The sequence below is a fragment of the Calidris pugnax genome, unplaced genomic scaffold, assembly GCF_001431845.1.
Source record: "Calidris pugnax isolate Ruff unplaced genomic scaffold, ASM143184v1 scaffold32, whole genome shotgun sequence".
Lineage (NCBI taxonomy): Eukaryota > Metazoa > Chordata > Aves > Charadriiformes > Scolopacidae > Calidris > Calidris pugnax.
Window position 1 is genome coordinate 7,647,732 of NW_015090783.1, and position 25,027 is coordinate 7,672,758.

Genomic DNA, 25,027 nt, shown 5'->3' on the forward strand with positions numbered 1-25,027 from the left:
ACCCCCCCCAAGGAAAGGTGACCACTTTTCAAGATTTCCTTGCAGCGCATTCTTCTGTTTGTGAGTATTGATGACAAGGCAATGGGTGATCCCTGTCACAGACCTTAATTCATCCTGTCTGCAGCAACAGGAAGATGTGTTGTACCTTTTAGTAGCAATCCCTGGTTCATGATGAGTTTAATGAATAATGGGGTTAATGAAGATCTGTAATAAAGTGGGAAAATATGTATATTTTTTTTAAACTGCTGTCATTCAAGGAAGCACAGGAGAGTGAGAGATGCTGCTGAGGAGCAGCTGTTGCTGTCCCCCTCCCCAGTACCACCTGTTCCTGTTGTCTCTTGCAGGGAGGCAGAGCTCTGTGCCAGGCCCCTGGGGCAGTTGTAGTTTTTGGGAGGTGGGTGCAGGGGCTCTGGGTAGCTCCTTCCCCCTGTCCCAGTGCTATCAGCTGGGCAGCCCTGATGAGAGGGCAGTGTTGGAGCTGAACTGTGTGGTGTTTAACCAGTCCCAAGTCAGATGCTGCCGCGAATGTGTAAAATACACATGTAGGTGCTCTTGTATTTGTTTAGTAAATGATTTCTCTCCTGCCTCAATGCTTTGCACAGTCCTTAATATTTTACAGGAGAACTGCTGCTGCAGTGCAGCTGCTTAAGTTGGGAACCAATGAATTCTTTAAGCATTGCTGCAACAAAAAGGGACTTAGCCTTTTTGTGTCAGGAGAGAGGACAACAGAGTGTTTGTTGAACTCCAGGAGAGGAATGCTGCTTCCTGTCTGCTGGCCAGGTTAGAGGGGAAAGGGTTAAGGGAAAGGTTATAGGGGAAACAGCAGCAACTTCTGTTTTTCCAAGCAAGTGTTAATACCCCATTGAGCACAGGGGCTCCACCAGAGCTGCAAACAGAAGGAGAAGTGGCTTATGGAGGTGAAAGGCACAAACCTGCCTGGGCTGGGGAGGCCTCAGGCAGAGAAGAGGTGGTTTAAGTCCAGCACTGGGCTATGAGATGCCACTCTTGCTGCCTTGTCCCATATTCTTTTTTTTTTTTTTAATGGTGCAACTTCCTATAAATTTCTTAGTGCACTGCAATTTCTGTTGCCTTCTGTAAGTCCTAAGGCTAACTCTTGTTTTAGAACACTGTAAGAGGCTTCAATGCTGTTATTGCAGAAACAAAAATGTTTCTATATATGCCATGGTTCATTTCAGTATTATAAATACTGATGGCTCACTTTCCCCCTCTCAAATAAAAAGGCATTCACTACATTCCATAGGAACACTTTTATAAAAATAAAATTTACATGGATTATATTCACTCAAGACCACATTATTGTTTATAAAACTGAATTAACTTTCATATTAAAAAATACTTTATGAAGATCTGATAAGATAATTCAAACATTTTAGTCACTGAATCCCAGGCTCATCCTTAAGACATTTATTTTTTACAGGTGTAAGCTCAGAGAAGGAAATTAGTGTTCATGTGGTTTCCATCCTTCAGAGAAAAAAGTCATTATTACAGCATAAAGGAAATATCCAATCAGGATAATGAATGTGCAGCCCACTGGCCCAATGCAAAACCAGGATGCAATGAAGTAGACCATCAGCAAAGAAAGCAGAGTCCTGTAGCTCGCCAGGAACCGCAGACTGATTCTTGGTCCCCAGTTCTGTGTTGTTCTGTCCTTCACCACAGGACTGTACCTGATTTTCTGTATGAGGTGAGGGTTGGTAAGATGATAGCGACAAAGTCTACCCACAAAGTCTTCCCTGGAGCAAAGCGCATCCATCTGATCAGCAAACTGAGGTATGAAAAGTTTAAACATTAGTATTCTTTTGCAACTACTGTCATAAAGTAAGCGTGACTTATTTTACAATTTTCTTTGTTTATAGGATAAGGATTGTAAGAAATAGTATCAAAATGCACTTTTAAATAGTAAAACTGCTTCAGTGCAGATATGCCTTCTGCTATACCTCTAGGAAGAAAACAATTTCCTTTTCCTGTCTTAGAAACATTCATTCTGAATGATATTCCTATTGTTCATCAAGCATAAAGAATACATTTAAAATGTTATTTATTAATATTTTGTGTAGGCAAAGCAGAGCTACAGGTAGAGAAGCTGATATTATTAGAAAATACCCATCTAGACCACAATAAAGGAGACATAACAAGAACAAACGTAGTGTCATATATGTGCAGGTGCAGTGCCAAACAGGAATTTGCAATGGAAACTATAAAAGGAGGCAGTGCTGTACTTACCCTTTCGTTAAGTGCTGAGGATAAACGAAATAAGAGGCGGACAAGAGTGGCATTTTCGTAGCTTCGGATGGGCTGAAGTTCAGTATCTCCTTGATACTGCACCTCAAATCTGCGTAAGCCATTTATGATCTAGAAGCAAGAAAATAAACCCCTTATCTTGTAGCTCCCATTTGAAATGCCTTTATACAGGCACTTCTCCTGAGTAGAACAGCTTGTTTTTTCAAAATCGATCTAGGGTAGCTATATGGATTATTTCTTCTCACCTGGTACCTGCCAAGGGGTGTAAGAATGAGGCCATCCTCGCTTTCCACGCAGTCTGGAAGCTGTTTTTTTCCATTCTCATCTTGAGCTGTCCCACACTTCATCATCATCTGGGTCAGCTGGGCTTCATTCAGCTACTCAAGAATAAAACAGTTCTAAAGTATGTGTTTTATCTACCCCCTCCTTCTATTTCATTTCTTCCTTCACAAACTCCTTAGTGCTGGAACCCTTTGACAGCCAGCACAGATACCATAAACTGCTCAACAGCATCTCAGTTAGACATTAAAGGAGGTAAAAGTTTCCAGAGTCCTTGTCTGTGCTCGTCAAATCCAAGAGAGGTGTTCTGTTTTATGTCACTCCTAGAGGCTGTCAAATAGCTCTGCTCTCCTAGGTCAGTTTTGTGGCTGACAGAAAAATGAATCTGTTCTTTTAAGTTTAACAAAAGAAACATCTTACTTCTATTTCATCCACTCAGCTATAGCTGCAGTTATAGGTTGTATTTTCATAGCTCTTTGCATTTAGAAGATACTGGACTATTTTTAAAATTTAAATCGTGTCTTGCCTGTTTGTAAACGTAAGAAAAGGCTTAAGTAAAGAGACAAGTTTGATTATAAATTATAGTCCAGAAGAGTAGTCACTTGAAACAAAGTGGGCTTAATATTTAAAGATTAAGAGCATCTAGTTCTATCTATATAGAAAGCAGTTTTGAGTGGTCAGGCAAAGTCAAGCCTGAAAGATGTTTACAACAAAATCTGCTGGTCTGGATGTCTTTGTGACCCCACAAAAGTACAAGGGTGACAGAGGTATGTTTGAGGAATCCTGACTTTTGGTCACACTGATGTTACTTACGTACCTTAAAGATTTGGCACAAGTATTCCAGTGCCTTCTCTAAATATTCATCTGTTTTTTTGATGCTGTCTTGCCCGATTTCATCGAGGTCATTGCCTGTGTAGGAACCATTCATCTCCGATGGTGTAAATCTAAACCATGAAAAGAAGGACTGGCTGGCTGTTGTCTCTGCAGAATGGTCTGATATGGATTTTGCCGTCTGCTGCGCCTGACAAATTAACTGAGCCAGTTTTAACACCTAAACAAACAAACAAAATTGTGTGGGACAAAGATAAAGGACCACTAAGCATCAATACAAGGATAAACTGTGCCTTGATACCTGGCAGCGAGAGCAAACCCAGCAAACTCACTCTCTTGGCTCCTGTGCACTTGTGCTAAGACTGTTGTAGTTGCATTTCCAATAGGGTAAAAGAAGTTTTTTGCTGTTGAAGCATTTAAAAAAACTTGAGCGCTTCTTTGGTTTTTCAGCTGCTTCTCTTTTTTTTCCCCTCCTGCTATTTTTATCTGATTTGCTGATGGATACCAATCAATACAATGAATTAGCAGTACACAGTAAGCATGTTTGAGAGGAAATACTTGCAATCTACTACTTCAAGGCAGCAAGCCTTCTTACTTAGCAAAAAGCAGGCAGATTTTTATAGCTATGCTGGATTGAGACCCCTCAGGTTCCAGAAGTCACTATCAGTAAAGTTAACTATACAGTAGTGCACAGTGCAAAGTTTTCCACTCTTCTCATAATATGGATGCTCAGCATTGAGAAAATACCTGTCAAAGTAGAAAGATGTGTGACAAGAAGCTTATTGCTTACCAAATTTCTAACTTCTGTGCCAAACATCTGCTTATACTGGAAATCCTGTCCTTCCAGGCTGTAAACATGACTCTTCACCTTAAAGGAGGCATCTGTAATAGTTGGAGGCCACGATAAGAAGCTCCCACCAAGTGTGGGGGTCATAAAAAGTCGGTGTTGACGATGTGGAATAACAAGTTCTGGCTCCAGGAATAACTGTTCTCCTAGAATTTGAGAAAAGTAGTGAAGATGGTTAGGTAATATTCCTGTTTCTGCCTGCAGAAGGTCTAGCTACACAGCATCTTATGTCTGCTGGGCAATTTGCCTTTAGGTAGGCCGGTAGTTCTAGGGGGAAAGAGACATTAATTGCCTTTTTTTCATTTAATCCTCTCTGCCCGCAGCAGAAAATGTCAGGCTGCATTTAAATGCAGACCATACAGACAGCGTTTTAAGCCAGTAACTTTTTTTCAACAAAGGCAGTGGAGAATCCTGACACTTAAGACATTGATACTTGTTAAATTGGCTGTATCCTAATTATCCTGAAGAGCATACATGACTAGTTGCTTTGCTAAGTATAGATACCTATAGAGATATATGAAGTTTTAATCCTGAGATAGATAATCAAGTAAGAAAAGTGTAAGAAAAATTACTTTATTGTAAACACCCAGTATTGTGTTCTTTAAAGAAAAGTTGTGGAATGACATCTAAATGATGGTGGTTAGAAAAGAACTATAGACATATTAAACCAATACAACAAACATTAGTGAAGACACACAAACTTTGGAATGGCAAAATAGCATGGGAAATGGCAGTAAGTCTATTCACATTCCGAGGTACGATGTAGCCATTGTGAAAAAACATTGAGACAGGACAGCATAAGGTAGTGAAGAAACATTGAGAAAGGACAGCATAAGGTATCAAAATATCCATTTACCTTTCAGGATCATTTCAGCCAGATTGGGCTGAGCAAAGACCTTGGCTACTCGGAACACCATGAGAGCATTTTTTGGACTGACCAAGTCTGTTCGAAGAGCTCTGTTCAGAAATCCTACAAACAGCTTCGTATACATGAGTAGGTTTTCTTGAATGAAGGTAGCCCTGTCAAAGCCAGTACAGGATTTGTGAGTACAGCTATTTAAATAATTGTTACTTTGTCTTCTGCCAAATGAGTCATTAAGGGAATGTTTTATACTGTCTCTGGAAAGATGGTTTATTTGCACTGAGATAAAAGAATATTCCTCTCAAAGCAAAAGCTTGTTAGAAATTATCTCTAATCACATACAGGAAGCTAATGCAGGTTGGTGAATGGTTCTTGAAATCCTGCTATTTTACTCAGGATCTGCATAAACTTGAGATTTGGTTCAGGTTACTCACAGCTGTTCTCCTCCTTACCATTTCTCTGACACACTGCGAGGCAAAGACTCCGTGCTTTGTGGCGGCTTTTCCGGAGCGTACCTCCAAGGCTGCAAGTAACTTAACCACATCTCAAGAACCTAAGCAAAATCACACATAAAAACATGTATTTTTTGGAAACATGTATTTTTTGGAAAGGAAGACAGAAAGGCTTGTTTGTTTCTTTTAAAACTAGTGAATATTATCTTAACAATATCTTTTGGAAAGGAAGACAAACAAGGCTTTTTTGTTTGTTTCTTTTAAAACTAGTGAATATTATCTTAATGACACCTAGAAGTCTTTTAGGAATAAAGTGCATCCTAGTAATCTGAGTATCTTTGAAAAAGAACTGAAAAACACTAAGTTGCATGTTCATTAGGACCAACCTGGATTTTCTGTAATACCCAAATGAGGCAGCACTTAGCTACTACAAAAAAAAAACTTAGTTGGTGGTTACATTTAAGGTGCATTTAACAACTCTGTTAGTGCTCACTGAATCTCTGTTGAACTATGTAAACAAGATGCTACATTAATATAATTTCAGCTCCTTGTTTACAAGATGCTACATTAATATAATTTCAGCTCTTGTCTTCTGCATAGACTTACCTACCACCCTGAAGTGGAGTTCTGAGTGCCCTGAAGCCAAGAATAGATTTGCCACGGCTTCATGGCCTTACATGTGTACCTCAAGCACTGCGATACAGCCAACTGTAAGTCTAGTGAGCAAGATATGGCCCTGTTACATTCTGCACTCTTAAACTCCTACATTAATTACTGAAAGTCATGGTCTGATGTATTTATTTTCTGTTTGCAGAATGTAATATTTGCAGTATTTATTGCAAAATAATATTGTATTACTTTTGTTTATGACCTGTTGTATTAGACAGGACATTAAGAAATTAGGACCTATAAGAATGTATCTGTTTTAAAAGTAACACCTACTTCTTTTCAATCAATAGCCATTTTCAGTGTCAGGAAAATCAGCCAGCAGCCTGTAGTAATTCTCACTTCCTTCTTATGTCTAATTGGCGCTCTTTCTCTAACATTAAATGGATGTATTATATAAAGAATTTCACTGTTCTAGGACCTGCTTGCAGAATGTAATATTTGCAATATCTATTGCAAAATAATATTGTATTACTTTTGTTTATGACCTGTTGTATTAGATAGGACATTAAGAAGTTAGGACCTATAAGAATGTATCTGTTTTAAAAGTAACACCTACTTCTTTTCAATCAATAGCCATTTTCAGTGTCAGGAAAATCAGCCAGCAGCCTGTAGTAATTCTCACTTCCTTCTTATGTCTAATTGGCACTCTTTCTCTAACATTTAATGGATGTATTATATAAAGAATTTCACTGTTCTAGGAAAAAAAATATTTAAAGACCAAGAAATAGCTGCTAAACAGCAATAACTAATAAAAAATATTTAAAGACTAAGAAATAGCTGCTAAACAGCAATAACTAATTACTAGTTACATTGAGTAACTTAGAAAGAGAAGCAAGTACATACTGCTCTGAAAGAAGCATCCAGAGGCCAGTGACCAAAACAGTGTTGCAGAAAGATATAAAGTTTCTCCTGGACAAACCGAGGAATTACAACCCTGCAAACAGATTCAAAGACAGTCACATTTAGAAACCAGCAGTAAATTTTAAAAACATGTTGAGTGCAGACTTAGAAAGAGAAGCAGGTACATACTGCTCTGAAAGAGGCATCCAGAGGCCAGTGACCAAAACAGTGTTGCAGAAAGATATAAAGTTTCTCCTGGACAAACCGAGGAATTACAACCCTGCAAACAGATTCAAAGACAGTCACATTTAGAAACCAGCAGTAAATTTTAAAAACAAAAAAACCCAACCCCACAGACCAACAACCCAACACGCTTCCACAATTGCAAATACAGAAAAGACTAAGCCAAACTTGTTCTTTCTTAACTGAAGCTAATTCTGGCTACTGAATTTCCACGCAAATACATAAATATAAAATTCTCCACTAAACTTGGCCAGAACCCTCTGGTGGCATTTCCTTTTCTCTGTCCTGTGCCAAGATGTAGAGTAATAGCAAGACATCCCCCCTCCTGAGGCTGCCCTCCCATGTAGTAGATGAGAGAAGCACCATCCATTAGCTGTCACGTACTTTAATAATATACTTTTGTACTTAACAATCAAACCAACGTAATTTAACCTCTTGGTGGAAGCAGAGCTTCAGGGAGAAGCTCTGTACGTTTTAGAGACAGGCTGCTGGTGTACCTACCTTTTAAACTCCTCCAGTGGGACACCATCCATTAGCTGTCACATACTTTAATAATGTACTTCTGTACTTAGCAATCAAAACAACGTAATTTAACCTCTTGGTGAAAGCAGAGCTTTTCAGGGAGAAGCTCTGTATGTTTCAGAGACAGGCTGCTCGTGTACCTACCTTTTAAACTCCTCCAGTGGGCTGGCTGTGTGGGAGTGGGCTGAAGGGGAGAGAGGCTCTGGTTTCAGGCTGTTGCTGAAAGCATGCAGGTGTTTCACAAGCAGTCTTACCACCAGCACATGCTCTTCCGTGGGCTTAAATGACTCCTAGATCCAAACCAAAAGACAGGAAGATAACGAGTATCGTGTTAAATGCCCAGGAGATAATTCAGGAAAATTATATTATCAGATCAGAAATCAAAATACAAGAAATGCTCTCTTCCATCTAGGTTCTTCACTGTAGTTCAGAGCCACCTGATTTTAGACAGACTTTTTCCCCAGGATAAGCTGCATCAATCTTCTGCCATCAGTTCACTAAGAAACAGTAGCGTATTTTTGATAATGCAATTGTAAGTAAAAGTATCTGCAGTACTCTAATGAATTGAATTTCAGGCTGCCATTAAAGAGCTTGTAGATTTCAACTTACCCCTTTCTGAAATATAGAATATTCAGCCTTTCATTACGGTTTTAAGTTCATTGCTGTGGACAGCACAACAGATCCTTTGTTTATGCTCTTGGCTGGCTTTACTGAGATCTCCTTCCTATGCTGGCACTCATCTGCCTTATAAGAAAGAATAATTCTACAAAGAGTTATGGTAAGAATAAAAACTGCTTCAAGTCCTGTTGCTTCTAGCATCATTATGGGTAGAATTAGCCTGGGTGGGAGTAGCAGAAGGAGCGATGGTGAGCCACAGTGATGCTACTAATAAATGAGTGTATGATTGAGGAGGGAGATGGATGAGGTAAAAAGGAGCTAGTTCTTCTGGGTGCCCAGCATCAGAGCTGGTCTGCTGCAGAACCTGGGAACAAAGCACTAACTCCTTTGCTGCTGTAATCTGCTGCAAGAGTAGTGAACTAGTCTTAGTCCACTACCGAAGGCAGATTTTAAGATATAATTTGTATTCTAAGTTTCACAGCTCTCATGTTTCTCAAAAATTGGGAAGAATGTACATGAAACAAAAGTTACGGCTGCAAGTGTAACAGAAGATGCTGGAAGAGTGTATTAGACAATAGCTACAAGATGTTTCCAGGGTGTCGCATGCAGCCGTGCTGAGGTAAGGTGCTGAGTATGACAGCAGGGGACTGACAGGCATTTTTATACAAAAAGCTTCCACTTAAATCCATTCAACAGTACTTCCACTATTGGGGGCCAGTGTGCGTGTGTGTCTGTCTATGTCTTTGTGTGTCTTTTCTCTGCAATGCCTGAGACAAAGCAGATGTGCTTTTACAATCTCTTAAGATTTTTAATACACGTAAAGTGCACTCTAGGAAAAGATTCAAGGCTTGATGGCAGATACAGTCAGGTAGTACAGCCATGTACAAGCCTCTTCTAAGAGAGAAGATACCCTGTTACCAGTTCTAATGAAGGCTAGTTTTGTGTTCTTGACACCTCCTGGTAAGTCAGCCCATTTTCTACAGGCCTGAGGAGAGTTTCTACATGAGGGTAGAACTCTGAGAAGTTACGTGGTCCTAGGAGTTTAGATCAGGAGAGAGGTTGAGTACTCTGCTATAGGCCTTGAAAGGCTGGAATTGCAAAAAATTCTAGGCTCCCCTTGATGGTACTTTTTGAATTTACAAAACCAGCAGTACCACTATATCAATACATCATTTCAGGTGACACTAGTAGTTTTTCCACTGAGCAGTTCTTATAATTTCCTCTTAGCCTGGATCAGCACCATTATAAACATTACTGGTTTAAAAAGTATTTTCCTCACAAACATTTTTGTTGTTAATCCTTAGCTTACAGGATGGATGTACACCATTCTTTTCTTAACACATTAATGAGATAAATGTAATAGTAAAACAGATTTAAAGACAAGTAGTAGTTCCTGTTTTCCTTTCTAAACAGTATCTGAGGTATCATAGCACTTAGTTTAAAAAAAAAAAAAGGATTATAAAGCAGGAAAATTCTATGTAGTGCTATTCTATTATAGTATAATAAAAGCTTTATAGTAAATATGCTCAGCCCTCCCCTTTCCCAGAATGAAGACCCAATGAATAAAGGGCTGAAGTAGGGAAAGAGAATCAACAATCTGTTCCAACAGGAATGTTTTTACATGCACATTTCCTGAACAATCTGCAAATGTACCACTTGTGTGCTTTTGCAAAACTGGACAGTCAAGTTCACATTGCCACTGCAAATTTAGTACTATCCAATGACATTTCACTGGCTAAAATAATCCTAGATGCTACCTACCTTAATTTTAGCAGACAGCCATGCAAATTCTGATCTTCAATGCAAGGTTTGCTTAAATGACTACTGTGTGAGGGGCAGAAATCTGCCACCAGTGAAACCAGTTTTGGTGTCAAAAAACGTCAGCATAGCTCATTAACCTCTTTCTACAATGCATTACAAGAATGCATACCTAAAAATGGAGCTCCCAATTAGACCTCATAATATACTAGATTTTACCTATATTTTCCATGACCTCTCAGTATCTGTTTTCACTGAAAATTTAGCAAATCTCAATGCAGTGCTGTTACTCAAGTTGTAAACCCACACCTTAGCAGAAAAAGCTGCTGTACAGCTAGCACCAGTACACTTTGCAGATTATATGATGGAACAAGATTTTTAAAAAGGAAACAAAATGAAAAGATGATAATACTTGGTATGCGTGGAGGGCCTGGTAGCCGGATTGGGCAGGACTACCGTGGTGTTTACTGGAGATACTGAGTCGGTAGTGGAGAACCTCCAGCTGAGACAACAGAAACAAAAAGGAAGGGGAGGAGGGAAAAAAGGAGAGAAGAGAGCAAGAGAAAAAAAAAGTGAGAATGAGCCCAAGGAAGAAGGGTGGGGGGAAAAAATGAACATCACAAATACAATCAGGGACAACATATCACAATAACAACTGCAGCCACAGTATCCTCTTCTTTCTGGTGTTGAGTATTTCATACCCTTTATCAACCTGGAAATACAACTGACAACAGATATCAAAAAAGTATAGCTGTAGTGGCTGTGGCTGTTCTCTTTGCTGACCACAGAGCAAGTTCTGGTAGGGCGTATGGAACTTTTGCCAAATAAACTCCCCATTTCAGAAGTTAACTGAATTGCAGCAACAAGGATTAACACACTGTTATAGTGTTTCATTAAATAATGGAGTAAAAGTGTTCAATATTCTGCAAACTTTTTAAATACTATTTTGAAAGCTGTCATTTCTTCCTGTGCTGCTGGAGAAGCAGGGTTTGTATGCTGGGAAGAAACTCAAATTGATCCTTTCTTCTTTCCAAGGAACAGGAAGAAAAAAAGTTTGGCTTTTTGTAATCACTGTGAACTTGTCCGGTAAGTTTCCAATTTGGAGAGATCCTTTGTCTTCTCTTTATAGTTAAAGGCCATTTGGGAAGGCTACAGGTCTTGTGTATTTCCTCAAAATAGGAAATTACTATTGCTACTAGGGAAACATCACATGTATAAAAAGGAAAAAGACATACATAACGTCAGTGTTACGTGCTGATGCAAAAGGCATCTTGCCTTAACACTGAGATCTCTGCAAGTCTCAGCCAGATCCCTTCTTAGATGAATAAGGTATTTTTTGACAATGTGATGGTGAAGAGGATACTGTAGCGACAGTGACACACATGTATGAAATTAATGAAAAAACATAAAACAAAAAATGTACACTACACAGATCCCAATGACTATTGTCAGGCATCTAAACTAACTCTCCAGATCACACCTCTGCTGTCTTTGTACAGCCCCTACCCAATCTCCTCTAGCACCAATTTGGTATCTTTTGTTTTTATACTCTCCTAAAAGAGTGGTAGGATTGTTACTGCAAGCTCCCCAGCAGCTCAAACACATCATCTGCTTCACAATCAACTCCCCTGCCCCAGGAATCGGCAAGAGCTCGTAGTCTAAGGGGTGTTCCACAGGCAGTGCTGGGGTCTGTGGCACCTGGCACTGGAAGGTCAGGAAGCATTGCATAAAGTTTTATCGAACAACTTCTTTTTAAGGGTTCCTTGTGATTACAGCAGAAGGGAATAGGGAAAGAGATGCTGCACGCTTGGGCCCTGGATGATCTGAGAAAGAGAAAGCGAATAGACAGTGTAAAAGAATGGGAAAATAGTTAATGGGGAAAATAGTGAAACTAAGCATAGCAAATAGTGTCAACCTCAGGTTCACACCAGACCCAAAAAGAATTCAAATCAATAAAGTAGAAAAGAAGTACATCTTCTCAAAATAAGTTATTTACCAGTTATTTCCCTTCCACCCCCTTCTACTTGTAAATGGAAGTCTGTGATGATGTTAACAAGTTATCTATCATTCCTTGAGGCACTTCACAGGCCAGTTACATATCTGGGATCTGGCCCATCAAAGCAAACAAGTCTGGCTGCTGGACCAAGAAAGAGCAAGCTATATGGAACCTCATCCCACCTTCCAATACAGGTATGTAGCCATTTCAAGTCACTGATAGTCAAACAGGTCTAGTTCCAGGGATTAATGGTCACTAATTACCCCTCCTTCCAAACACACAGAAGGCTAAATAGAATCAAGTGAACCTGCATAAATATTAATAATTCTAAGAGTAAGGTTTAGGGTGATCTTGGGTTTCCAGTCAAGCCCTTTAACCCTTATGTTAAAACAAAACTTGCATTTCTGCATATTCTACTTCCTCATTTGAGGAACTATGGTGCAGACTATTCTTCAGCCCACTCTGAGAGCAGTTTACAAAGTTTAATCTAAGCATCACAGGTTTATGAATAGTCCTGTCCCCGACTGATCTGGAACATTGTCTCAGTCCTGCAGGAGGGATCCTTAATCCATTTTATGGATGTCATGGGGAATTCCAGTCACCTATTCAGGTGTTCTAACTCCCAAAGAGCATCCTATTTTACATGCTTCCCATCAAAGATGAAACTAAAGTATCATCAGGGAGTTATGGCCTCAAGTTGTGGCTCAACACACCTTGTGGAGAATCCCGAAGTGATGATTTTAGCTCTACCTATGCCCTATTCCACCATAACATTCATAGTCATCGTCTAAGTTATTGCTCCCTAGTGTTAGAAGAGAGCATCTGAAATACAGAGGGTGAACAGAGGAGAGAAGTTTAAAGCAATCATTATTTCTGGCCTAAGCACAGTGCTTGATCCACAGAGACTGGACAGACAGACAGACCAAAGGTACTTCAAGCAAAGCCTTTCCATCACAGGTGCACAGCCATGCTGCTGGGAGTCCCAAGTGGAGACTTTGCATCATTACTGAGTTTGCATTTTGACCTCAACTTTAAAAGGCAAAACCCATCACACTTTAGCACTCCAATGTTTTTCCCTAGCAAAATATAAATATGTTTGTTATTTTATAGCCTGTGGAGCAAAGGATCAGAATTTCTGAGTCAATCAACTCTCATGTTACTCTTTCACACAGGAATAAATCCTGAGTAGCTTTTATATTTCTCTTTCCCTTCTATCAAAGTCCCACTGTGTCCCAGAGGGAATTCAGAGGATCAATATTTTCTCCTTCAAATTCCCTTTACATTTATAGTGCTTTTGATCTAAGCTTCCCCAACACTTACTTAGTTTTTACATGCAGTAGTTTGTTAGTGAACAGGCCACCACAAACTGCTTAAAACAGTGTATTATCCGAGCAAGAGCTTGTAAGAAATTCTGAACTCTGTAGCTACTGAAGTGCTTATTAAGTACCATTATGGGGAAAAGCGTATTATGGGATATGAAACAAAATGGTTTATTCACTTAAAATTGAAGGACAGTTGGTAAGATTTCCTCATACTAAAAAAAATAATATGCTTATCAATCTTAGAAATTATTAATTTGTGTTTTAGTAACAGTTGCTATCGCTGCTGAAAATTAATTTAGGTAATTTTTAGCAGCCATATTACCCCAGTGGGATTTAAGACTATGATTTTATAGTGGCATCTTCCCCGTCATTAGTACTTTGATTACTGGTGTTCAGATTGTTGTGACCATCCCACAAACTTGTCTTTTACAAAAAAAACAAAACCCAACAAAACAAATGAAACAAAACCAACACAACTTCTGCAATGAAAGCAAATTTGGATGACACACTTATTCACAACACTCTTCATAACTGGATTAGCAATTCTGACACTTTCATGTAGATAATCTGGTAAGTTATTTCTTTCCTTTGCACCAATATACCAAAAAAAATTCTCCATGGAATAAGAGATTTACCCCAAGGTAAGAGGTCAACCATCAGATGATGCTCATGAATGAAGTACAAACTATTACCTTGACATGAGGGGACTGCATTTTCTGATACATTTCCAGTGAATAATGATGAAGCCACATTTCAACAAAGATCTGCAAAACAAATATTTGCTCAGCTAGGGAAAAAGAAATAATCCAGGACTTGTCAGTCATAAGCTAGATATAAGGGAAAGCCACGGTATATAATTTGAAAACTAAGCTGTACTTGTAAATAGACAGGCACCAAGTCAGCAATGTTACAGGTTATCACCATGTCAGCGTAGATGACTGCGTTGCCATACCCTTAGCACTTGCTAAGCATCAATAATTCAGTTCAGCAACAGAGTATGAACTTGTTTCAGAACAACTTAAGTTGTTCTGTTAAGTCCAGATTCTCCTTTCCCTTCCCTTGGTGTTGAACAGAACCGATTTCTCTGTGCTCAACCTTTGCTTAGAGCATAGAATTGATTAAAGATCCAAGGCAGGGAAAAGAAATCATGCTTAGAAACTTTTCTGGAAAAAATTACTCAAATGCTTGCAATCAATTGTTAGATATGCAGTCTAATAAAAGATACTACGTGCCTTTCTAAACTAGAAGTTAACAGTTTCACAGTGCTGCTTTGTTTCACTAACAGAAAACAACAGCTGCACTGCTCAATTCCAAAACCAAGCTAAAGCAAATGGCATAACTGTCTCTGGTTTAAAAAGAAGAAATTCCTCAGCAGCAAGAAATGTTGTGGGGTTTTTCCTTCCTTAAATCCAACTGACCTGAAGCAACGTTTCTGATCTCCAGATCTCCTGGGAAGCTGGGTCAGCATTCACGGAAGGCTGATGGGCGATGTGCCGTTTCAGCAGGCTGGTGTGATGCATGCCATAGGAAGTGAAAGGCACTGGTGGAGACCTTTAAAGATAAATGAATGGAAATACCAAGGTCAGTAACTCTCAGTACAGGGAAATCTATCATTGCTTTTAATCACTGGTTTATAAACTGGAAAACAGTCTTTGAGAAGTAAAACTGCATAACTGATTACACATCTTAAACTTCTACAAGATGTTATAATTACTAGGCACATGCTAGGGCTCAGACCATGGAAATTGACATATGAAATGTATTTTAAATAGAAAATTACATGCTAGGGCTCAACAGACCATGGAAACTGACATATGAAATGTATTTTAAATAGAAAATAGAATGGCTATTTATTTTTACGTTGGTATGAAATTGCTAGTATTGCTAACATTTTATAAATTTGAGTAGCAAAACCAATTTTGAAAATGCTGACTTTCACCCAGCCATTACAGAACAAAATATGGGTTCTTGTATTGGAGAACTTTCACTTCAGCTTTGTGAGTCTATTTGTATGCCATTATCATGTGCACATCCAGAACTTGAGTAAGTGGTCAAAAATCTTCCATCCTCTTCCTTCCAGTTGTGGCTAAATAGCTTGACCTATTACCATGCAAAAAGTCACCTGAAATGCAGTCACTCGTTGTACAATTTGGTTGTCTTGGCTTTTTATATCAGGAGGTTATGATACGATTTGGTTACAAGTATTTGTCTTGGCTTTTTATATCAGGAGGTTATGAATTGAGAAACCTATGAGCACTATCAGTGTGCAACAAAGCCACAGATGTGGTACTGGCACAGCAGTTTCAAAGAACTGCAAAACAGGTAATAAGAGCAATAAACAACTAAGTATGGCGAGCTTGGAACTGAAACAAAATGACCAACTGCCAAGTTGTCTGGCTTTATAGCAACCTTAATGAAAGATGCATGTTCCTTGTAGCAGCAGTTATCACCAGTGCCATATTTACCACATACCATATGTGAAAAATAGTAAAAACTACTGTCAAGTTACAGTCAGATCTGTCCTACTCCAGTTGCAGGGCACAAAACACAACTGGAGCTGCTGAAATGATTAATTTTTGTTGCTTTGTGTGTGCCTTTTCTGTTCCAATAATAACTACCTTTCAGACTTTCAAATGAAACCTTTAGGTAAAATTTTCTGTTCCAGTAATAACTACCTTCCAGACTTTCAAATGAAACCTTTAGGTAAAATTAAGTGAACATACATCTATTTAATTTTTGTAATTATATAATAAGTGCAGACGAATCATAAAGACAGAGGTGTCTTCTACTTCTTAGGTATTCATTCCAACAAGCCACATTTTGTAAGCACTATTCCCACTTTGCCTCTGGCACCAAAGTCATTACCTGGGAGTCGGGGAAGGGATGGCTCCCCCAGGATTTGAGTACGGTGGAGGAAGGACACTTCCTTCTGTGGGCAGGAAACACTTCAGGTACGTGTCCACCAAGATGAAATAAGCACTGTTGGAAGGGCTGACATGATGGGTGACGGGCGAGTTCTGGAACAGACACAAGGATATACTTGGAGTTACATATGGTCACTTTAAGGCACTGCCAGGAAGTGTCTGCTGCACAGCCAGACCCATTTAGTATACATAAGCAGAAGCCCAGAGGCTATTAAGGGTGAACCGAAACCAAAGACACTCTGGAGCAAAGGTTAAGTAACTAACTGTAAAATAACTGTTGAAGCAGTAGTGAATGTAACTAATCAGGAGAAGAGATGTCATAGTTTGGGCTGGACTGGCCACTGCCTCCACCTCTCAAGGAGTTAGCACAGGTAACAACAGGAAGAGGAACCAATAACCAGACACCATAGCACAAAGCTGGGGTTATGAATGTCTAAATGGTGTTATTGGACAGAGGGATAGGAAACCCATTTGGAATCCATCGGCTCCTCCGTGTTGGTATGTTGTTGGACAAACTGCTTACTGGTATATCTAAGGTGGGTATTGTGTTTATTATCCAGTCTTACATAATGAACTGAACGAAAGCAGTAACAAATTCTAGAAGTACAGATAAAACTACTGTTAGTTTAGCTGGACAGCATCTCAGCAGGCTCTTAAAGCATTGTGAAGAAAGGCTAATACTATTTTAAGGGAAAAATAGAACTACCTGAATCGATTTCTATACAGCAGGTAGGTGGCAGCAATAGAAAACATAACAGAACAACTCTGCAGATAAACCACTTTTGTTTGAAATGTCATACTTCATACCTACAGTAGCAGCCAGTGCTCAAACGCATGGGCACAAAGCGCTGCCAGGGAAGGCACCGCTCTGTGACAAGCTTGGAAAATGATTTTCAGTCCTGCAGCTAGTGGTAACCAAAATAAAGCACACATTTTTTCCAGGAATGGGATAAGAATCACAATGCAGCTTCCTTGGCTGAACAGCACAAGTATCTAGCTGCTAACAATCACCATCTCCTGCAAAGTTTATGGCTGGGAACTCTCCTCCTCTAGCCACTGTTTAAAGAAATGAGTATGCTCGGCTCCCCCAGGATTTGAGTACGGTGGAGGAAGGACACTTCCTTCTGTGGGCAGGAAACACTTCAGGTACGTGTCCACCAAGATGAAATAAGCACTGTTGGAAGGGCTGACATGATGGGTGACGGGCGAGTTCTGGAACAGACACAAGGATATACTTGGAGTTACATATGGTCACTTTAAGGCACTGCCAGGAAGTGTCTGCTGCACAGCCAGACCCATTTAGTATACATAAGCAGAAGCCCAGAGGCTATTAAGGGTGAACCAAAACCAAAGACACTCTGGAGCAAAGGTTAAGTAACTAACTGTAAAATAACTGTTGAAGCAGTAGTGAATGTAACTAATCAGGAGAAGAGATGTCATAGTTTGGGCTGGACTGGCCACTGCCTCCACCTCTCAAGGAGTTAGCACAGGTAACAACAGGAAGAGGAACCAATAACCAGACACCATAGCACAAAGCTGGGGTTATGAATGTCTAAATGGTGTTATTGGACAGAGGGATAGGAAACCCATTTGGAATCCATCGGCTCCTCCGTGTTGGTATGTTGTTGGACAAACTGCTTACTGGTATATCTAAGGTGGGTATTGTGTTTATTATCCAGTCTTACATAATGAACTGAACGAAAGCAGTAACAAATTCTAGAAGTACAGATAAAACTACTGTTAGTTTAGCTGGACAGCATCTCAGCAGGCTCTTAAAGCATTGTGAAGAAAGGCTAATACTATTTTAAGGGAAAAATTGTGAATGGTACTTACCTTCTGTGTGATCAAACTAATTGCAAAGTAGAACATATAATATTCAAATGGATCTGGGAGAACAGAGTCAGGGATCAGATAATAAAAATCAGGTAGAGCTGTTAGATATCTAGGGATGATGACTAGACATTACATTTTTATTTTGTCAACACTAGATTAATTTGCTAGAGCTTAACAGCAAATTCAGCTTTGCCTTCTTGCTCTCCACCTCACTCAAACGCTGGTAACTGATTCTATGATTCTATGAACTGAGGTTTTCTCTATGTGGAAAGTTGTGTTTGCATTACTCTTCTTAGCACATTTGACTATCTCAAACTGGTATCAGTGCAGCTGCTTCCAACAGCCACACTAGCTGCAAAGTTAACATGCCCTTTTGCTGTCATATTATATAAACTATGACTAGTTACGAAAACAAGAATTGTGAAATACATGATCTACTGAAACTCCTGGGAATTTTGTTGTTGACTTGAATAAGGCCACAAAATTCCCCCACAAGGGTTTATAAGAGGAGGACAAATTTATTTTTTCATTGGAATCTAAACATTTCTTAATCAGCCCAAACTCTTTAGCATGGTCGTGATTTATCATGAACACACAATAAACATACAACAGAAATGCTCGTAATCTCTCACTTTTAGATATTTAAAAGAAATTAAATATCCAATTGTTAAAAGGATACTGAGAGCCAAATTCAAACCTAAACCACCAGATGAAGGAAACTGTACTTTGTTGTGGTATAAAGAGCATTCAGGTAGGACTTGCTCTTGTATTGAAGCCTTCACAGGGCCCTGAAAGACAGAGTAATGAAATATTAGATCAGGCTACTCAGCTTACTTGCAGAGTATGTTTTCAGATAGTGAAGTTCTGCTGCATTCCAGCATTCTGGGGTGACTGTCTACATTCAGCTCAGTGGGAATTTACTGCATTGCAGTAGGTCCTTGTGCAAATGCATACTCTTTAGAGAACTGCCAACTTCCTCACTGAAAATGAGTATTCAGTATAAGAAGAAGAAAAAAAAAACAAACAAACAAACAGAAAGAGGGTCTTCATCACCAAGTCTTTTCCATTTGGAGTGGGAGCAGCAGAAGACTGGTGTATGGCTGATGGTTTTGTTAGGGTAACTGAGCTGTGGGCCAGCAATTACTACATACTTCAATCATGTTTCCTTTCGTTAAAGACTATAGAACTCCCTGAATCGATTTCTATACAGCAGGTAGGTGGCAGCAATAGAAAACATAACAGAACAACTCTGCAGATAAACCACTTTTGTTTGAAATGTCATACTTCATACCTACAGTAGCAGCCAGTGCTCAAACGCATGGGCACAAAGCGCTGCCAGGGAAGGCACCGCTCTGTGACAAGCTTGGAAAATGATTTTCAGTCCTGCAGCTAGTGGTAACCAAAATAAAGCACACATTTTTTCCAGGAATGGGATAAGAATCACAATGCAGCTTCCTTGGCTGAACAGCACAAGTATCTAGCTGCTAACAATCACCATCTCCTGCAAAGTTTATGGCTGGGAACTCTCCTCCTCTAGCCACTGTTTAAAGAAATGAGTATGCTCTAAACCCAGAGCACTGAGGATATACCTTGGCCTATATTGATCCCTACATATGAAGCATGTGCAAAGTTCCAATAGCTGCCACAACAACTACATTCTCTTCTTACAATTTTTTTCAGTTACTCACTGGAAGATACGAGACTGGGAAATCATATCTATACTCTTCTGCTTGGAGTTTGTAAACCAGCTTCATCATTGGGCCACTGAAAGCAAGCATCAGAAAGAAAATCCGTGGTAAGTACTCTCTCCTGTTTGACTCTTGTGAATATATGTTTGCACAACAGAAAAAGATCAAACACTGCTTCTTTGTTCCCTGTACGCTTTTTAAATCTGTACTGAAATGAATGAGTTTACCTGGGATCCAGGAAATCCAAAGCCACGGGATATTCGATAGGATTTGTTTTTCCTTGCAAACAGCGAAGATTCCAGCCTACAATGATGCCATCCAGGCTACCAAAAATGCTCTCCACCAGCCATGGGAAGATGCCATGTAGCTCCTTTAGGGAAAACAGACACAAATGGTTAATGTGCACAACTGCTCATTTGAGCAATCTCTACTGCAGATAATGGAGTGCACAAATCTGTCTGCCAGCTATTAACAGCACAGAATTAGTTATGACTGTTCCCAGATTCTCACTGTCTGGGCAGAGTTCCATTCAAAGAATGTATTATAACATGGCAACTACAGGAAATCTATCCTGATTTCTGATCCCACTAAATTTACAAGGACATTGATCAGCATTGCATGCAACTACTTGTCGTATTTTCAAAACTAGTCTTCCTCATAAATTGAGGCTGAAAGTTAAAAACGAAGTGCACTCAATGGACACAATCTTTTAATGCCTAGGACAGGTTTGTAACTCCTGGGAAGTACTGGATTCCCCCCATTTCTCCTGGGGTCCTCCAATGTCTTGATAAGAGAAATAGCAAGGAAGAAAACAGCGATATGAGAAAAAGCGATCTCCCCTGAAACAGGTCGGGGCAGCGACTGCTCACCTTGGCGGGGAACTCCTCAATGTACCTCTCCAGATCGTGGCACCTCTGAACAAAGGGTTTGTTCACACAGTCTGCCTTCAGCGTGGCCTGTTACAAACCAGAAGGGAAACCGGATCACGGCTGCCACGGCTACTCACAACGGGTATGAATGAAGGGTAAAGAATTCCCTAATTACGCCGCTCTAATTACGCCCCAATGACGCATTTCTGTTAATACGGCGGAGGTTACACCCACAGGGCCCTGAAAGACAGAGTAATGAAATATTAGATCAGGCTACTCAGCTTACTTGCAGAGTATGTTTTCAGATAGTGAAGTTCTGCTGCATTCCAGCATTCTGGGGTGACTGTCTACATTCAGCTCAGTGGGAATTTACTGCATTGCAGTAGGTCCTTGTGCAAATGCATACTCTTTAGAGAACTGCCAACTTCCTCACTGAAAATGAGTATTCAGTATAAGAAGAAGAAAAAAAAAACAAACAAACAAACAGAAAGAGGGTCTTCATCACCAAGTCTTTTCCATTTGGAGTGGGAGCAGCAGAAGACTGGTGTATGGCTGATGGTTTTGTTAGGGTAACTGAGCTGTGGGCCAGCAATTACTACATACTTCAATCATGTTTCCTTTCGTTAAAGACTGTAGAACTATCTGAATAGATTTCTATATAGCAGGTAGGTGGCAGCAATAGAAAACATAACAGAACAACTCTGCAGATAAACCACTTTTGTTTGAAATGTCATACTTCATACCTACAGTAGCAGCCAGTGCTCAAACACAGGGGCACAAAGTGCTGCCAGGGAAGGCACCACTCTTGGACAAGCTTGGAAAACGATTTTCAGTCCTGCAGCTAGTGGTAACCAAAATAAAGCACACATTTTTTCCAGGAATGGGATAAGAATCACAATGCAGCTTCCTTGGCTGAACAGCACAAGTATCTAGCTGCTAACAATCACCATCTCCTGCAAAGTTTGTGGCTGGGAACTCTCCTCCTCTAGCCACTGTTTAAAGAAATGAGTATGCTCTAAACCCAGAGCACTGAGGATATACCTTGGGCTATATTGATCCCTACATATGAAGCATGTGCAAAGTTCCAATAGCTGCCACAACAACTACATTCTCTTCTTACAATTTTTTTCAGTTACTCACTGGAAGATACGAGACTGGGAAATCATATCTATACTCTTCTGCTTGGAGTTTGTAAACCAGCTTCATCATTGGGCCACTGAAAGCAAGCATCAGAAAGAAAATCCGTGGTAAGTACTCTCTCCTGTTTGACTCTTGTGAATATATGTTTGCACAACAGAAAAAGATCAAACACTGCTTCTTTGTTCCCTGTACGCTTTTTAAATCTGTACTGAAATGAATGAGTTACAGGGGCACAAAGTGCTGCCAGGGAAGGCACCACTCTTGGACAAGCTTGGAAAACGATTTTCAGTCCTGCAGCTAGTGGTAACCAAAATAAAGCACACATTTTTTCCAGGAATGGGATAAGAATCACAATGCAGCTTCCTTGGCTGAACAGCACAAGTATCTAGCTGCTAACAATCACCATCTCCTGCAAAGTTTGTGGCTGGGAACTCTCCTCCTCTAGCCACTGTTTAAAGAAATGAGTATGCTCTAAACCCAGAGCACTGAGGATATACCTTGGGCTATATTGATCCCTACATATGAAGCATGTGCAAAGTTCCAATAGCTGCCACAACAACTACATTCTCTTCTTACAATTTTTTTCAGTTACTCACTGGAAGATACGAGACTGGGAAATCATATCTATACTCTTCTGCTTGGAGTTTGTAAACCAGCTTCATCATTGGGCCACTGAAAGCAAGCATCAGAAAGAAAATCCGTGGTAAGTACTCTCTCCTGTTTGACTCTTGTGAATATATGTTTGCACAACGGAAAAAGATTAAACACTGCTTCTTTGTTCCCTGTACGCTTTTTAAATCTGTACTGAAATGAATGAGTTTACCTGGGATCCAGGAAATCCAAAGCCACGGGATATTCGATAGGATTTGTTTTTCCTTGCAAACAGCGAAGATTCCAGCCTACAATGATGCCATCCAGGCTACCAAAAATGCTCTCCACCAGCCATGGGAAGATGCCATGTAGCTCCTTTAGAGAAAACAGACACAAATGGTTAATGTGCACAACTCCTCATTTGAGCAATCTCTACTGCAGATAATGGAGTGCACAAATCTGTCTGCCAGCTATTAACAGCACAGAATTAGTTATGACTGTTCCCAGATTCTCACTGTCTGGGCAGAGTTCCATTCAAAGAATGTATTATAACATGGCAACTACAGGAAATCTATCCTGATTTCTGATCCCACTAAATTTACAAGGACATTGATCAGCATTGCATGCAACTACTTGTCGTATTTTCAAAACTAGTCTTCCTCATAAATTGAGGCTGAAAGTTAAAAACGAAGTGCACTCAATGGACACAATCTTTTAATGCCTAGGACAGGTTTGTAACTCCTGGGAAGTACTGGATTCCCCCCATTTCTCCTGGGGTCCTCCAATGTCTTGATAAGAGAAATAGCAAGGAAGAAAACAGCGATATGAGAAAAAGCGATCTCCCCTGAAACAGGTCGGGGCAGCGACTGCTCACCTTGGCGGGGAACTCCTCAATGTACCTCTCCAGATCGTGGCACCTCTGAACAAAGGGTTTGTTCACACAGTCTGCCTTCACTCCCCACCCACCAGCAGGAAGCTGGGCTGCTGCAGGTGCGGGCCGGCCATGCCGCCTCTCCCCAGGACGGCGGGGCCGCGCCTGGCCGGGCCGCGCTGCGGGAAGAGGAGCGGAAGCGGCCGTTAATGCTTCAGGGCACGATCGAGGCACCGGCTCCCTCACGGCCACCGGCGCGGACCGTTGACGTCACCACTCGCGTCCGGCGCGCCGCCGTGACGCCATCGCGCCGGACGGGTGGTAGGGGCGTGGGGCACGGCGCTGTTGCCATGGTGACGTGCCCGCCGCCATTCCCCCTCCAAGATGGCGGCGCGGAGGGAAGGCCCTACTCGCCGTCCGGGTGGTTTCAGCCCCTTCCCGAGAATCTGTGTGGGGGATTTCTTTTGCGGACATATCTGGAGAGCTGTTAAAAGTGAACGGTATCTCCAGGCAAAAGGGACGGCGGTGAGACAAGCCCTCGGCAGCTTGGGGTTGGGTGGTGGTGAAGCCGAAGCCACCCTTCGCTCAGATACTGGTGTTTGGAGAGAGCGTCTTGTGAGCAAATTAAAAGTGGTGTGGGCACAGACAGACCTCGTTGATAATATGTACTTCCTGACTGTTCGAAAGGACATTTTTCATCCAAACTATGGGTGAATTTGAAAACAGTGTGTTAGAAGAACATCACAATACTATGGAGGAAAAGTAGGTTTTAAATAGAAGTGTATTAAATGGCCAGAAAACTACATCAGCAAATGAGGCAGCTGTGACATGAGACTGTTAGAAATGAGAGCTGCATACATCAGTTGAGCCATAGGAAACACCAACGACATGTTTCAAGTTAAGAGTATTGCTAAGGGAAGCTGAACTCACCAGGAAAAATACATGGTCATAGAGGTAAGGATAATCACTTCTCAGTGTGTGAGGAGAGCGAAAGAAATCCTTAAGATGGTAATATCCCACTGGTAGATACACAAAGTAAAATTAAAATTGCTAATAATGCAAAATATTTTTAGGTACATGCCTATAATTCATATTTAGTAGGAAGCGAGATAATACATTTAATTCCAAAGCCCCAGTAATTTGTGTGCAAGAGAAATAGATGGGCAGAAAAACTATGTGCTGGTCATTTTTTAAAAAATTGGGAATTCTGTGGAAATTCTATAAAACTGGAGGAATGCTCATGTTGTGCCAGTATTCAGAGAGAGAATTCCACTCAGATGTCTAGAAAAGAATAATAAATTTTATAAAATACCAAAGACAGCTATATAATTAACACCAGTAAACATGATTACGGAAAATAATCTTGCTCAGGCAAATTTGGTTTTGTGACAAGATCTAATGGATTTGTAAGAAAAGATTAGTGTGGGTAAAATGTAGATTTTCTTGATCATTTTGATTGTTTTATGCAAGGAGGTGCAGGAAAAGTTGAGTGAAATTATCTGGTTTAGGTTGTGCAGGAGGTCAAACAAAATGATGTGGCCTCATACTCCACTGCTGTCATTAACGTCGAAACAAAGCATAAAAAATTGTGTTAGAGAAAATGACAAATG

General features: G+C 40.3%; 1 protein-coding gene across 2 annotated transcripts; it reads right to left on the reverse strand.

Annotated features, from left to right (window-relative positions):
* Nucleotides 1-1,410: 1,410 nt before the first annotated feature.
* Nucleotides 1,411-23,672, reverse strand: SMPD4 (sphingomyelin phosphodiesterase 4, neutral membrane (neutral sphingomyelinase-3)). Of its 2 annotated transcripts, XM_014965336.1 has the most exons (19): nucleotides 23,513-23,551; nucleotides 20,816-20,902; nucleotides 20,174-20,316; nucleotides 19,947-20,022; nucleotides 18,938-19,046; nucleotides 18,259-18,311; nucleotides 16,367-16,518; nucleotides 14,920-15,052; nucleotides 14,194-14,265; nucleotides 10,596-10,685; nucleotides 7,952-8,097; nucleotides 7,232-7,322; nucleotides 5,534-5,634; nucleotides 5,076-5,239; nucleotides 4,163-4,365; nucleotides 3,359-3,592; nucleotides 2,508-2,639; nucleotides 2,245-2,373; nucleotides 1,411-1,786 (listed from the first exon to the last, which is right to left on the reverse strand). In XM_014965336.1, exons 1-19 carry the CDS (start codon nucleotides 23,549-23,551, stop codon nucleotides 1,460-1,462), a joined length of 2,481 nt encoding a protein of 826 aa, XP_014820822.1. In that variant the 3' UTR covers nucleotides 1,411-1,459. The 2 variants fall into 2 exon arrangements, with proteins under 2 accessions (XP_014820822.1, XP_014820832.1); XM_014965346.1 differs by lacking the exon at nucleotides 10,596-10,685 and having other exon boundaries at nucleotides 23,513-23,672.
* Between the last annotated feature and the right edge of the window lie 1,355 nt (nucleotides 23,673-25,027).